This window comes from Sciurus carolinensis, chromosome 10 (assembly GCF_902686445.1).
Source record: "Sciurus carolinensis chromosome 10, mSciCar1.2, whole genome shotgun sequence".
In the NCBI taxonomy this organism is placed as follows: Eukaryota; Metazoa; Chordata; class Mammalia; order Rodentia; family Sciuridae; genus Sciurus; species Sciurus carolinensis.
The window spans coordinates 70,324,184-70,340,416 of NC_062222.1; the positions used below are offsets into that span (position 1 = coordinate 70,324,184).

The window sequence follows — 16,233 nt, forward strand, 5'->3', positions numbered from 1 at the left end:
AAAAATAAGCTAACTAGACTTAAAAGGAAAACCTTGGGAAGGAGAGTCCCATAGGAGTTTTTGATGTATTTTGGGAATCTAGAAAAACCACATGCACAGTCCAGATTGTGTGCATACTTAGGAAACAACTGAGAAGTCCCTAAGCTCTCATCTCTGCCTGAACCTGAGTTTCTGCACAAGGAAGAACTGAAGGCTAAGAAAGTGTTGTTAATTGCCTAGCTGAGTGTTGATTTGTTCCAACATATACACAGAACCCTCTGGTAGAGACAGGGAAACTTTTTTAACTCTAGGCATTCAAGGAAACGTCTATGTAATCATTAGCTAATAAACCAAGCAGAGACTTCAAAGGCCACACAAAATTAATAACACAGACTTTACAGAATTACTTCAGAAAAGACACTAAACAAATGGTAATACATAGCAACAGCAACACACCCTAACAAGGAAGAGAATCCAATATCCAGTCTTTGCACATATTAACATTTCCCAATTTTCAATGAAACATGAGACATGAAAGATTTAGGTAAGTATGGCTCAAATACAGGATGGAAAAAAGTCTGAGGAAATCCAGCTGTTGTATTCACAAAGCCAATCTTTAAATCAGCTACTCAAAATGTATCCAAACAATTGAAGGAAACCATGGGAAAGAAACAAAAAAGAGTAATTAACATGTTATCAAGTAAAGAATATCAACAAAAGAGAAAGCATAAAAACAAAGAATTAGATATTCTGGAGTTAAAAAGTACAATAACTGTAATGAAAAAGTGAGTAGATGGGATCAATAGCACAATCCAGAATGTAGAAGAATCAGCATTCCTGAAAATGGGCCAATTGAGGTTATGTAGCCTGAGAAATGATAGAAAAATGAAGAAATATGAAAGGAACCTCAGAAATCCATGGGGCACCATCAAACATGCCAACCAGCATGACATCTCAGAAGGAGAGGTGAGAGAAAGGAACTGAAAGACTATTTCAATAACTAGTGGCTGGAAACTTTCCAATTTGATGAAAAACATGAATATACACATGTAAGGAGACCATAAAATTCCAAGCAAAGGTAAGTACAAAGAGATTCATACCTTTATACATCACAGTTAAATTGCTTTAGGTCAAAAACAAAGGAACCATGGCAACTAGAAGGCAACGTAAATGAATTTTCAAAAATCAAATATGAAAAAGAGAAGTGAAAAAAATTCTAAGATATCCATTTTAGTCAGCTTTTTCACTGCTGTGACTAAAAGACCTGATCAGAACAATGGTAGAAGAGGAAAATTTTATTTATGGGTTCATGATTTCAGAGGTCTCCATCCACACACAGCCAGCTCCATTCCCCAGGGGCTCCAGGTGAGGCTGAACATCATGGTGGAAGAGTGGGGCACAGGGAAGTGGCTCACATGATGATCAGAGGCAGAAAGAGACTCTACTCTCCAGATATAAAATATATACTCCATAGCCACACCCGCAATGAGCCACTTCCTCTAGCCACACCCCGCTTGTCTCCCATCACCACTCAGTTAATTCCATCAGGGATTAATTCACTTATTAGGTTAAAGCTATACCTCAATCATTTTTCCTCCAAACCTTCTTCCATTGTCTCACACGTGAGCTTTTGGGGGATGCCTCACATCCAAACCATAACAGTAACAAAAACAGAGACTCTGCCATTAGCAATCTTTTTCTTTGAGAACTATAAAAGTGCCAGAAAATTTTAATTAAAAACCTTCGATAAAAAAAAGAAAACTTCTCTTAGATGAAAAGTCTATGATTTCATTTAATCCTCATAGTTTTACTCTTTACTGTAGAATATGGATTAAAAATTGATGTTGTTATGGTTTAGATACTAGGTGTCCTAGAAAAGCTTATGTGTGAGACTATACAAGAAAATTTAGAGGTGAAATGATTGGGTTATGAGAGCCTTCACCTAATCTGCTGCATTAATTCTCTGATAGGGACTAACTGGGTGATAACTGAAGGCAGGTAGGGTATGGCTGGAGGGGATGGGTTGTGCCTTTGGGGTATATATTTTGTCCCTGTGTGCAGAATAGTTCCTCCTTCCCTGCTTACTGATGGCCATGTCCTAAACCACTTCCCTCCAGCACACTTCTCCGCCATGATGTTCTGCTACACTTTGGGCCCAGTGCAAAATGGAGTTAACTGTCTGTGGACATAGATTATTTATCCTTTAAATTGTTCTTGTTGGGTCTTTCAGTCACAGTGACAAAAAAGCTGACTAAAACAGATGTTTCAGTTGTAGAGAAAAGTCATAATTAAGAGAATGGTGGATAGAAAAGTTGATCTTTTATTAAAAGCATTAATTCAAAAAATTAATTGATGTATCAGATTCTATGGCATACCATCTATAATCTCAAAACATATATTCACATAGTCCTCTTTAATTTGTAAGCTGGGTTTTGCTCCCTAAACCTGGCTGTAATAACTAGGCTTCTAGACTTGTTTCCCAAGTTAGGTTCCCCAATCCTCTAAGGGTAATTTTAGGATAGAAAAGCAGTGTGAACTAACACACACATCACTCACCCTGTGACTTGAACTCTATCAATTTTGTGTGTTCATATAATGTTGATAATAGCTCCTAAGAGTAGTCTCTGATAAATCAATACAGAGGAGCAACTTGAGCTTGAGTTAGTAAATGTAGTTTTTACATAAGAGACTTGCAATGTGAGGTTTAGTGAAGAACGTGATGAAAAGGGCTTTTGACAATGTCGTTTTCCAGCTGCTAACTGAGGCTGTCAGAGCAGTCACCTGGCCTGGGGCAAGGCTGTTCTTTAATTTAAAGCAACACCTCAGCAAAATAACAAGATGATTCCAACTCAAATTTTGATTAGAAAAAAAATATGTTACAGCCCTCTCTATCCTGCACACTCCTTCTGTGATGATTCAAAACCTAATATATTTACAAAGAGTATTTGCCATGTGTCACACCTACTGCTAGACCAGTGTGGCTTGAATTTTAATGTTCACCCAAACCTGGAAATCTTGTTAAAATGCAGATTCTAGTTTAGGAGCCACTGGACGGGACATGAGATATTGTCTTTCTAATAAGCTTCCAGATGACAGCAGCAATAAGGGACCACTTAAACTAGTATCACCTGGGAACTTGGCAATTTCAGGACCCCCCTGTAGACCTGTGATTAAGAACTGGCATTTTAACAATATCCCTAGGTGATTCCTCTATCTGTTAGAGTTATAGAGAAACTGTGGTAGGTGGGAAGGGTTCACACATAACTTTTAATTTAACTTTCTCAAAAGTTTATGAGATAGGACTTTTTTGTTTTTAGATCAGAAAATCAAAATTCAGAAAGGTTAAGCTGCTTACTCAAGGTACAGATAGGTAAGTGACCAAGGTGAAATGTATTACTCAGACTTTTTATTCCAAATTATGCATTTGTCCTCCTACATTCCAGTTGCTAGAATTTCAAATTCTAATAGCAATCAGTAAACAAGGTAGTTTTAAATAGAAAACTAAATAAAAGACAAAAATTTTATTATTACAGTTATAAGAGAAAAAGAGTGAATGAATTTAATTGTATCATATATACATCTTTCTTCCTTAAGTAATTTCTTAATTTTTCATGTTTTCAATGGAGTGAGTCTGTTGAAAAGGTCTTAGAGCATTTGAAACGGCTGTCAACACTGTTGTCACTGAAGATATTGTACTCTGGATGTTATTTTACTGTTTGCCCATAGGAAGATGCACTTTTAAGGGTTTACATATGACTACCTAGTATTTTGAAGAAATAAACCTTTTCCCATCACTGGAATATTAACATTTGAAGCGTCACTACTTTCCATCATAGCTGTGGACTCTATGAGGCATTCTGTTCATTAAAGAAAAGAACTGTTGTTCCCAAAGTCTCCATGATCGTGAACAGCCATGACAAAGCACATCAGCTCACAATTGTAGAACGAGTGTCAGGAGCCCACAAATTGAAACTGTCTTTCTTATGTTGGGAGATTTTGTTTTCATCTAGTCTCTGGGATAATAAATGGTAATAGTCACCCGCTATGGGACTTTCTTTGAATTTTTATAGCCATTTAGAACCAACAGGCTTGGTAGTAATTGTGTGTGTATGTCACTACATGCACTAACTTCTTTTCCCTTTTTATTTCTTCCTTGGTCATTTTCTTCCTTAGTATGCTAGTGGGGAGCAATAAGACCAAATAATGATGTCAGAATGATCATAATCACCAGCCCATTCTGCAGAGTTGAAGCAGATTCTGGAATTTCACTGTGCTACACAATCCAGCAATTCCCTCAGGTTCATATCATTTTATACAGGTTGAATTTAAACACCATACTATAGGCCCCTTTCTTCATAAGCATTGGTGAAGGATTGTTGAAAGAAAAAAAAAAAATAAAAATAACCACAGTTTTCCCTGAAAGACATTGGGTGCTATACTCTGTGTCTGTGGGTGTACATCCACAGGCATGTGTGTATAAGTGGGCAGCATTCCATGCAGGATAGCTTCATTTTTTATTTTTGCAAGAAATAACCCATACATGTGTCATCTGGCATGTCAGAAGAGATTTCTTTAAGATGTATGATGAGCTTTCACATATTATACAGCCCTGGAAAATCCTTCTCATTATGACTCAGAAAATTTCCCTTGTACCCTTCTGTAGTCAATCTCTTTCACCTACTTCCTGCCCATTGTTGAGCTTTCTGTGACTATAGTTTTACCTTTTCTAGACTTTCACAACAATGGAATTATAGAGTATGCAATCTTTGTGTCTAGGTATTTTTCACTTAGCACAATACTTTTGACATTTATCTATGTTGTCATATGTGTCAGTACTTCCTTCTCTTTATCGCTGAGTATTATTCCATTCTATAAACACACCACGATTTGTTTATTTATCCACTAGTTATTGGGGAATTGTTCTGTTTTTAGTTTGGGGGCTATTATGAATAAAATTGAAATAAACTTCTGACCACAAGTCTTGAATAAATAAATGTTTCATTTTCCTTGGGTAAATATTTAACATATTGTTCTACTAGATCTCATGGTTACCATATATTTAAGTTTATAAGAACTTGCCTGTTTTTTTTTTTTCAAAATGGCTCTACAATTTTATATTTCTACCATGCATGCTTGGTATTTTCAGTATTAATTTTTTACTTTGTAGGGGATGTGTAGAGGTGTCTCATTATAGTTTAAATTTTCATTTTTGTACTGACTAAAAGTATTGCACATCTTCCCACATTTTTTTTTGTTATTTGCCTGTCTTCTTTGATTATGTGTTTATTTAAAAACTTTTGCCCATATTCTTGTTAGTTTTACTGCTTTAGGTTACATATGTTCTTCATATACTTTTAAAACAAGTCCTTAATCAGATATGTGATCTGCATATATATATATATATATGCCTGTGGCTTGTCCCTTTCTTATTTTTAGATCTTGAAACATAAGTTTTAATTGTGATAAAGTCTAAACTATCAAAATTTTTCATGATTAATGCCCTTTAAAATACAAGAGAATTTCAAAAGAAAGATTTTAAAAAATAAAGCAAAGTCTCCATGTTTTTCAATGGAATTCCTATCAGTCTTACTATAAATAACAGATAGTAGCCAATAATAATTAGTTATTTCATTTCAAACATCTGTCAAAATGAGAAAAAAAGGTAAAGATAAATGGCATGGGCTTGAACATAAAGTTTACTTTCCAACCCAAGCAGCTTATATTTAGGTCTGTTGTTAAAAATCATAGTGAAAACATATGGTGGTGTGCACAGCTTTTTACACACAGATTAAACTTACTCTTAGATCTAAAGTTGCCTACACTTGTTATGTCTCAGGAGTAATATCAGCCTCAGAGTGTATTTGCTTGAATTGCAATGTTTCCTACATCAAATGTGGATGTAGGAAATGACTAGAAGGCCAGAGTACCAATGCAAAGTCAACCTTGGAACTCAGCCAGTGAGAACCAAGGTCTACTTCAGTCTGAGTTCTACCTATCTTCCCATAGCTAATCCTCAGAGGTGCCAGAGTTATTTTTATGAAACAAAAATCCTCTCCACACCCTCTTGGCTCAATAAGTATCAAATATTTCTGAATGAAGAATGGTTAATATGACCTTCAGAATGTTGTGAGGTCTTCCTAGGATGCCTTTCACCCACCCTCCTATATGCTCTGATAACATTGTCCTTACCAAATTTTTCACTCAGACAACTATGATCTTCCCTACTATTCAAGACAGAATGTTAGTGTCCACTTCAAATTCTTGTATTGAAATCTTAATCCCCAATGTCATGGTAGTAGAAACTAGGGAGATGATCAGGTCATGAAGGTAGAGCCCTCATAAATGAGATTAGCACCCTTGGAATGGGATCCTACAATTTTTATAATCAGAAAAATGAGAGATTACACTTCATTTATGTATAATCTATCAAAATGTATGAATGCATTCTACTGTCACATACAACTGATTAGAACAAAAAAAAATTTTAAAAATTAAATAAAAGTTTTGGGACCTCAGAGAGCTCTCTCACCCTCTTCCTTTGAGGAGGACACCGTGAGAAGATAGATATCAGTTAAACAGAAAATGGGTCCTTGACAGACACTAAATCTGGTGGTTCCTTGATCTTAGACTTCCCAGCCCTCTAAAGCGTGAGAAATAAATTTCTATTGTTTATAAGCTACTCAGCCCATGGGATTGTGTTATAGTGACTGAAACAGACTTAAGCACACATCTCCTTACCTATGGTTTTGTTTCTTTCTCTGGTAGAATGACTGACCTCTAAGAGAAAGACCATCATTCCCTTATTTTTGCTATCCTAACCCTTTGACATATCATGTATATAATATTTTCATACTGTATTATAATTAAATGATTATATGTTAAATACTCTAAATATAATTTTTTGAAGACAGAACTTTTCCTTTTTCATCTTTGCAGGCTTACAGAAGAACATGGCATAAAGTAGTTGCTTAATGAACATTTATTGAATAAACAAATAAATGAAGACATTTTAAAAGATTATTATGTTGAAGAGTAAATTCTGCTATTAGATATGACTATTCTTATCTAACAGGGAATTAACAATGTTTTAATTAGAAAAATTAAATATAGCCTCAAAGCACAAATAAAATCAAATACTGAAAACATAATACAATCCCTTATCCTAATACAGTAAATGATGCCATTAGTGACTGGTAAAATGGAAATTGGCTCAAAATAATTTTATAATTGTTTTCTCAATTAACCAGGAGAAAAATGGCACTACAGTCTCTGTCAAAAATCAAGATATATGGACTAACAATTAGAATAGATCATTTGAAAATGGAACTGATGAGCCATTCTTCATCTAAAACCTAACAAACCAACAATCTAACAAACAACTCAACAAACAAACTTACCCCTTTAAGCATCTCCATGGAAGATATGTATGACTGGCCATTACAGTTGATAACAGTAACCCATCAAGAATTATAGAATACTCTCAACCAACTTTCTGTACATTAAGACCTCAGTCAGATTTTATCTTTTCTCTAGAGACCTCAATAAACATCCAACTTGTTTTCAATTGTGTTTGGATGCAAGAATATTGTTCCTTGAAATACTGGCTCACGCTGAGATGGGGAGAGGAAGTAACTGAGTTGGTTCTGTGATCTGAGAAGTCTCCAGGTTTGGTTGCTGTGAAAGAGCTTCCCCCATGGGCCTGATCACTACTGGGGGAAATGACTGAACTCCCATGGGATTGACAGCATGTATGGAACCCCCAAATTATGACACAGATGGGATTATTCGCTGCTTCATTTTCCATTGTCTTTAAAAACCTATGTTTACTTGTGCACCTGTTTCTTTCACATTATCAGTATATTTAGAGAAAAATATTTTTTTGTGGGTATCAAGTTTCTTATTGGCAAAAGGTAACAGTGGGACACTATGTAAGTTTTAAGAATTTCTTCTAAAACAGCAACAAGAGTTGCCATAGAGTTTAAAGAACAACAATAAAAACACTGACTTTTAGGAAGACTATATTGAATTTCCTGAAATTCTCACATTAAAACAGAACAACCAGAAAGCAAAATCTAAAACTCACAGGTAATATTTATAGTAAAACTAGATAACATGGAATCCCCCAAACCCCAAACACACACTGGTGAAGGTAAAGGCCTCCACAGTGTCACTGAAGGAAAGAGAAGGAAACCAAGGGGTCAGTGATGGACCCGGAAACAGAAAACCCCAGTGTGCCCGAACGGCATTTCCTGGACAGAGCAGAGGACTGGTTCCAGGTGGATCTCACCTCAGAAGTAGCTAAGGATTAGGAACCCGTTAAGCTCAAGGTGTTAGATAAAAGTTTTTACAAGAAAGTTCAAATTCTATCAATGACAAAATTCTGCCCAGTCGTATAATTCTTGAAGTGAGAGGCTAACTGAACTCCTTTTTGAGAACATGTCTGCAAAATGCTCAAGTATGAATAACCAGAATGTGTTTCTTGGTTTTTCAAATAAAACCCGAATTTTCTGAAAAAGCAACTAGAAAGGCTTGCAACTCTGATAATCACACAAACACATTTCCTTAAGCCAATACTTTAAAGACAGTATGCACAAATGCTTTATACATAGAGCTTGGTACTTTTCCCCATTATTAACAGTATGTGTTCTCAGGGACAAGATGTAATACAACTTACAATTTTTACTGTTCAACAAAGACATTCTTAAATAGCTAGATTGTGGAACCAACCTAGATGCCACTTAACAGAGGAAACATTTGGTATTTGTTTTTTTGGGGCTTGGCTTATTGCACTTAGCACGATATTCTCCAACTCATCCATTTACCAGCAAATGCCATGATTTTATTCTGCTTTATGGCTGAGTAGTATTCCATTGTATATATATACCAATTTATCCAGTCATCTCTTGAAGGGGGTGGTAAGAGAAGAATGGAGGAACTTTGGATTATGTAGAGGGAAATGGGGCAGGAGGGGGTGGGGGGAAGAAAAGATAGTAGACTGAGACAGACATTATTACCCTACGTACATGTATGATGACATGGATGATGTGAATCTACATTGTGTACAACCATAGAAATGGAAAGTTGTTCCCCACTTGTTTACAATGAATCAAAATGCAATCTATAAAAAAATATATATATATAAAACTAAATGAAGACTAAAGGGAGAGAGTATAGTGTACAATGGGTATACACTCTGATAATGCAAATATAATGTACATATTAAAAGAATGAAAAGAGGGTCAGAAGAAGGTAAGTAAAAAGTTTTTAAATGTTTGAAGCTAATCATAATAATGTTGATAGTACTACTATTATTATTATTCTAAAACTATTATCCATGTGATGAGTCTTAGAGCAAATGATTAACTATGACATATTCTAATTCTGTGATCTTCAATGTCTTTGAGAACCAGGAATCTTTGGAAGGTAATAAAACTAATAGAGAAGAAAATAAATAAAAATCCTGTAGTCTTGATTTTGAATTGGAAGCATAATGTGAATTTTTGATACAAATTTCCTTAATTAGTAAGAGCATATATATATATATATATATATATATATATATATATACACACACACACACACACAATGCATAAAATTCATGTGCGTATGTGCATTTGTATCTCCTAGCTCTGTCCACTGAGAGACCTAGAAATGATGAAAAAGTCAGTAGGAATGATTATTGCCAGTACTTAGATTTGGGCCTTAAAATATCATTTACCTACTAATGGAAAACAGGACATTTTATAAATAGACCAATTCCAGATTTGGAGCAGAAGATATTATGAGCCTATGAAATCTTGCCATTACTAAAAAGAAAGGATGGTATCTAAAATACTAAGATTATGTCAAATGCTCTAAGAAGGTAACCTGAAGAGGCTTCCACTGGCCAAAAATGGGAAAAAGTGAACTTTAATGAAGGATAATAATTACAATCCATTGACCCTTCAAATAAATTTCAGTATATGAGTTCATAGTTTTTGTTTGTTTGTTTTTTGGTATAGAGATTGAAACCAGGGGCACTTTATTACTGAATTACCTCTTCAGTCCTTTTACATATTTTGTTTTGCTTTGTTTTGAGACAGAATCTCCCTAAGTCACTGATGTCAGTCTTGAAACTGCCGTCCTCTTGCCTCAGCCTCCCAATTTACAGGATGATAGGTGTGCAGCACAGTGCCAGGCACCAAACTCACATATTTAAAAACTAAAGATTCTTTTTTTTTTTATTGTAAACAAATGGGATACATGTTGTTTCTCTGTACATGGCGTAAAGGCATACCATTTGTATAATCATAAATTTACATAGGGTAATGTTGTTTGATTCATTCTGTTACTTTTTCCCTTCCCCCCCACCCCTCCCACCCCTCCCACCCCTCTTTTCCCTCTATACAGTCCTTCCTTCCTCCATTCTTGCCCCCCTCCCTAACCCTAACTCTAACCCTAACACTAACCCCTCCCACCCCCCATTATGTGTCATCATCCACTTATTAGCGATATCATTCGTCCTTTGGTTTTTTGAGATTGGCTTATCTCACTTAGCATGATATTCTCCAGTTTCATCCATTTGCCTGCAAATGCCATAATTTTATCATTCTTTATGGCTGAGTAATATTCCATTGTATATATATATACATATATATATATATATACCACATTTTCTTTATTCTTAAATGTATTAAGTAAGGGAATGTATCCAGTAAGGGAAGAGGGAATATTAATATAATGTATGGGGAAGTCTGTATGGGTGATGAGACTGCAAAGCATCAGGGGAGAGATTTGTGTAAATGCCTTCATGTTTAGATAATAGGCATTATGACTGGTCAGGGCACAGGGAGGGCTTTGGGGATGCCCGGAAGCATTCTGCTTCTTGACCTACGTGGTAATTTCTGAAGGCCTTGTCTTGTATAACTCATTATGGTGTGTGTGTGTGGGGGTTGTTTTCTATATATTTTGATTAATAATAATGATGTTTTTTTAAAAACAATGAACTAAGGTACCTTTATGCTTCCTGTAGTTGCAAATTTAACATTTTCTAATATCTGCATGACTCTTCAGATGCAAATTAAGTTGTCTGGCCAGTCTATTGCCAAATATCTGATGTTCAACTTATATTGCCCTCAGTATTACACAAAGGGAATTAAGTTGTGAGAATATAGGCAGATACTCAACAGCTTTTTTTCTCAAACAGAAGATAGAGAGGAATGAAGTATTAGAATTTTCAGGAAGGGAATGGTATCAGGGAATAACATTCACACCACTGAGGGTGATATTTTTGTTCTAGTCTAAATAAACTCAGACTAAAACTTAAAATAATTTTTCTTTGTCCTTCCCCCTTCCCTTTTGAATTCTGAAGTGCTCAATTACTCCAATATGCAGGAAACAATGATGTTAGCAATGGCCACAAGTCAAAAAGAAACCAAAGTACTGAGGACTAATGACATGAAACATAAATAACTGTTTGTTATGGAAAATAATTTGAAGCATTTTATAATTTGGATAACAGAAATTCCTTCAAGTTTTAACTCAATTAAATAAATAGTATTGTCTTACAAAGGATCAAGTTTCTTCACCTCTTGAAATCTGTTCCCAAAAGTCAAAATTAATAAATATATATTAACTAAAAATAACTTTTTGAATTTTCTCTAAATTGCCTTGAACTCACAAAGTGAACTAAAGCTTTGCAGTTCTTTTATCTCATACTTTACAGAGGATTATTATTTCACAAAAGTTCCATTTGTTCTTTGATGGCTACTGGGGAATCATTTTATGATTTTGTACTTGGTAAGTTGCAAAAAATCGCAAATCTCAAGAAGATTTTACATTTAAATAATAAATGGGGCCAATAAATGGAGTCATCATGGATTACTTATTCCCTTAGTTTGCTCAGATAAGAACAGACTCTAGCCAAACAAGAGGAGGTTGATTCTTCTTTTGGCAAGGGTGTAAGATAATCATTTGCTTACCCTCCATGATGGTCAAAGGATCTTCCACCTTGGGACGCAGGATATTAGGACCGAAGACAGTTGCCAAGTTCTGCACACTCATTTTGTTAACTCCTGAATAAGACTGCACTTCATCTAAGAACCTAGTAGTTGCAAGAATATGATTGAAAAACAACAGGATTAAATTTCTCAGTGGAAGAAACTGGATCATTGGGAAACATATGAATTGAAATGTGCTCAAAGATGATTATTAAAACAAAACCATTTGGAAATTCAAACATCTTTCATTTAAATGTAGAAAAATTGTATTGCAAATTGTGACAGCTCTAACAGTAAGGATCATATCCTGGATTGGTTTCCTCTGTCAATTAAAGTAACAAATGTGTTTGGACAATGCTAATATGCCCTTGAGAGTCAAGGACATGTGTTTCTTTCTGCTATGGTTTGGATAAGTGTCCCTCAAAGGTCTATGTGTTAAAGGCTTGGTCCCAGCCTGTGGCATTCTTGGGATGTGGTGGAAAATTTAGGAGCCTAGTGAGAGGATTTTCCATAATTGGGAGCATGCAATTGAAGAAGATACTGCATCCCTACCCTTTTCCTGTCTCTCTTTCACATCTCTGCCCTGAAGTGAATGGTGTTGACCTAAACTTCCTTGATATAACAGCTTGCCACAGGCTCAAATCATCAGGGTCAATCACTTATGGACTAAAACCTCTGAAACCACGAACCAAAATAAACCTTTCTTCTTTTTTAAGTTTATTATCTCAGGTATTTCGTTACAATAACGGAAAACTAACCAACATCCCTTCTAATTTCTCAATGAAGTATTCAATGTATGTATTCACTAAGAGAATTATATATAAGATCATCTAGTAAAATTCCTGATTTTGAAGAGGAGGAATCTGCTTTTCTTGTGGAGGAATTGGTGAAGTTCCAATTTATAGTCTGTTAAAAAAATAAGATCAAATATGTAAAACTAAAACATCAATTCAACTGAGACAAAAAACTGCAAGAACAAATTGTTTCCATTTATAAGGTGCTCATGAAGAAAAGGCATGAAATAGCCCTTTTCCCATGGTTTTAATAGATTGCTTTTGTAATCTTGAAACCTTTTTCCATTCCTTACCTCCTCTTTATTTCTACCAGTGCTTTTATTTCATGACTTGCTAATTATCTTGATGAGATAAAAAGGAAATGATGAAAAATAAAAACAGCATACTTATCTAGCACAATTATATGTCAGTCATGATGCTAGCTTATCAAGTTCTTAAAGTGTCTCCATGGCATGGGTACTACTTTATCTCCATTTTACAGATGAGAGACTTCAGGTACCAGAGAGATTAAGGATCTTCTTCAGGGACACAGAGTCAATCAGTGGCCGAGCTGTGACCCAAAAGTCTGTGCTCTTAACTACTAGATGGACTTTTTAAAGGTGCCTGTTTCCACAGTTTCTTACTGATATACAGCCTAAACCACAGTAAAACCAAGGCAAAAAGTCAAGCCATCATTTCTTATTTGAAATGAAATCTTAAAAGTCTGTTTAAATGCTTCAAGAAAAAATCAAGTGCTTCTGTTGTGGAGATAAAAGACTTGTCTTTTTATCCCCTCTTACTTAAAGAGAATGTAACCTCTTTCTCACCTACAATAATAACCTGAATCAGTTCAAAATCTTAGAATGGAAACCTTATATGTTAATAAGCATATGCTGTCAGTGAAATTACATCTTGCTTTTTCATGTTCTTTTTCGTATTTTCTTCTAAACATAAAAAATCACCAGAAAAAGTTATGATGGGAAGTTTTTCAATTCCTACTCAGTTACACTGACAATGAACTGCACAGTTTCTGGCATTGATCTTAAACTACATTGCTCCTAGTCAACGGTGTGAGATGTGCTTTTCACTACCATCTCTAGAAAGACCCCAAAGCTCAGGAAAGATAAGAAAATTGCATGAAGACATATGGGTAGTCAATGATGGGACCAATATATGTGCTCCTTTTCCTATAATACCATCCCCTACATGGCACAGACAACTTTGATGGAAGTTCAAATCAATGTTATCTTTAATACATAGAGGCAAGAGAGATCTCTAAAAGCATTAAATTACCAAAGTAGGCAACTGCAGGGCTCAGAGAAACTTTTGAGATCACCTTGTCAATCCTCTTAATCCTCCAGGGATTAACAAGGGAGCTTAGAACAGTTAAGGGATTTTATTTATTTTCAAGTATAGTTATGGTCAGGCTAAATATAGTCTTATTTTGTTTAGTTTTGTCTTTATAAAGGTTCTTACCTGCAAATATACTTGAGAAGGTTGTAATTCACCACTGGCAAACTCTTCACCTGCTTCGCTAATTCCTTAACACCCTGAGTGCAAAGAAGAGAATTAATGTCTTCTATGTATTGACCTTGTTATCAAAGTAAATGGAAAACAGCCATAAAGTTCTTTTTTCAACTTCACATATTATCAGTGAAAAAGTCTGCCCTGAAGATGTTCCATCATCATTATGAATATTTCAGAATTATTTTCAGAGATGTATAAGTATTTAAAATATCTCCGTAAGAGCAGTCAACACAGTACAATAATGCACCAACCAATCACAGACCACATATAGGACAGTGGTCCAAAAGACCATCTGTCTAGTGATGCCACAGCCATCTTAGTTTGTGTAAGTACACATGAAGATATTTGTGCAATGATGAAACACCTTAAAGATACATTTCAAAGAACATATCCCCACTGTTATGTATTATTTGTAGAGGAACAGATTAAAGCAAAACTCTTAACATTTTTAACAGTTGTTCACAATGACTGAAAAGGAAAGATAGCTCATTAGTTGAAAAAAAAATAACCTTGATGTAGTGACAGTCCTTCCAATTTTCAGCATGCCTAGAAGTTAGATAAATACATGGCTACCGATAATTCAATCTCTCTGGTTGGTCATGCCTAGGGTGTATCAGTTGGGATAGAAAGAGGGTTGGAAAGCCTGATCTTCTTGGAAAGTTCATAAGGGGTTAATTTCTTTGGTTCTTCTCATTGTAGAACTTCCTCTAAAATGTAATTGGCCCTAGAAAAGTCAATTAATAGGCAATCTGATTTCTTCTTCCTGTAAAGGGCCAGTTAGTATTTTGGGCTTTACGGGACATAAGGACTCTGTTGCAACTATGTGACTATTCTGTTGTTGTATGAAAGCAGCCACAGGTGATATTATGCAACAACAACAGCAACAACAAAAATAAAGGTGCATTTGTAAAAATAGGCAGAATTTTTTGACAATTATGCCAAGAAATTTCAAAGGGAGAAAGAAGAGTTTTCAACAAATGGTGCTGAGACTACTGGGTATCCACATGCAGAAGAATGAAGCTGACTTCTTTCCTCACATCATAAACATGAGCTCAGAATGGAGCACAGATCTCAGAGTAAAAGTTGAAGTCACAAAATTCTTAGAAGAACACAGAGGAGTAAATATATATGACCTTTTCTTAAACACAGGCTTCTTAGTTATGACACAAAAAACACAGATGACCAAAGGAAAATAAATAAGATAGATAAAACATTTGATCAAAATAAAAATGGTTTTGTGCTTTGAAGAACATCATCAGGTGGGCTGGCACTATAGCTCAGTGGCAGAGTGTTTGGCCTAGCATGTGTGAGGCACTGGGTTCAATCCTTAGTACAGCATAGAAATAAACAAATAAAATACAGGCATACTATCCATCTATAACTACAAGAAAAATTTTTAAATAGAACATTATCAAAAAAATTAAGAAAAATACATTGTGAGAAAATATTTTCAAATCATATATCTGATAAGGAACTTGATCTAAATTATGTAAATTCTCACAACTCAATAATAATAAAGCATATTAAGTTGGCCCCTCATATCCATGAATTCAACCAACTTCAGATTGAAAATGTTAGGAAAAAACGGCATTTGTACTAAAGAGGTGAAATCATTTTTCTTGTCACTGTTCCCTAAACAACACAGAATAACAACTATAAACACAGCATTTACATTGTACTAGATACTACAAATAATTTAGAGATGATTTAAAGTATACAGGAAGCTATTCATAGGTTATATGCAAACACTATACCATTTTATATAAAGGACTTGAATATTCATGAATTTAGGTATCCATAGGGAGACCTGGAATCAATTACCTGAGGGACTGGGATGGTTGTAACACAATTAAAAATGGGAAACTAATCTGAATAGCTATTTTTCCAAAGAAAGTACACAAATAGCCAATAAGCACATGAAAATACATTCAGCATCATTAGTCACCAGGAAGGTGCTATTCAAACCTTACTAATAT

At 35.0% G+C, this 16,233-nt stretch overlaps 1 protein-coding gene across 5 annotated transcripts in view; it reads right to left on the bottom strand.

The window, feature by feature from the left end:
- The window catches only part of Arhgap24 (Rho GTPase activating protein 24), an 807,091-nt gene that overhangs the window by 11,593 nt on the left and 779,265 nt on the right, over nt 1–16,233 (bottom strand). For all 5 annotated transcript variants that reach the window (XM_047566946.1, XM_047566945.1, XM_047566948.1 and 2 more), the window contains 2 exons: nt 14,207–14,280; nt 11,940–12,061 (listed from right to left, as the gene is read on the bottom strand). In XM_047566946.1, the coding sequence (XP_047422902.1) occupies nt 11,940–12,061; nt 14,207–14,280 (196 nt within the window). The remainder of the gene's footprint in view (nt 1–11,939; nt 12,062–14,206; nt 14,281–16,233) is intronic.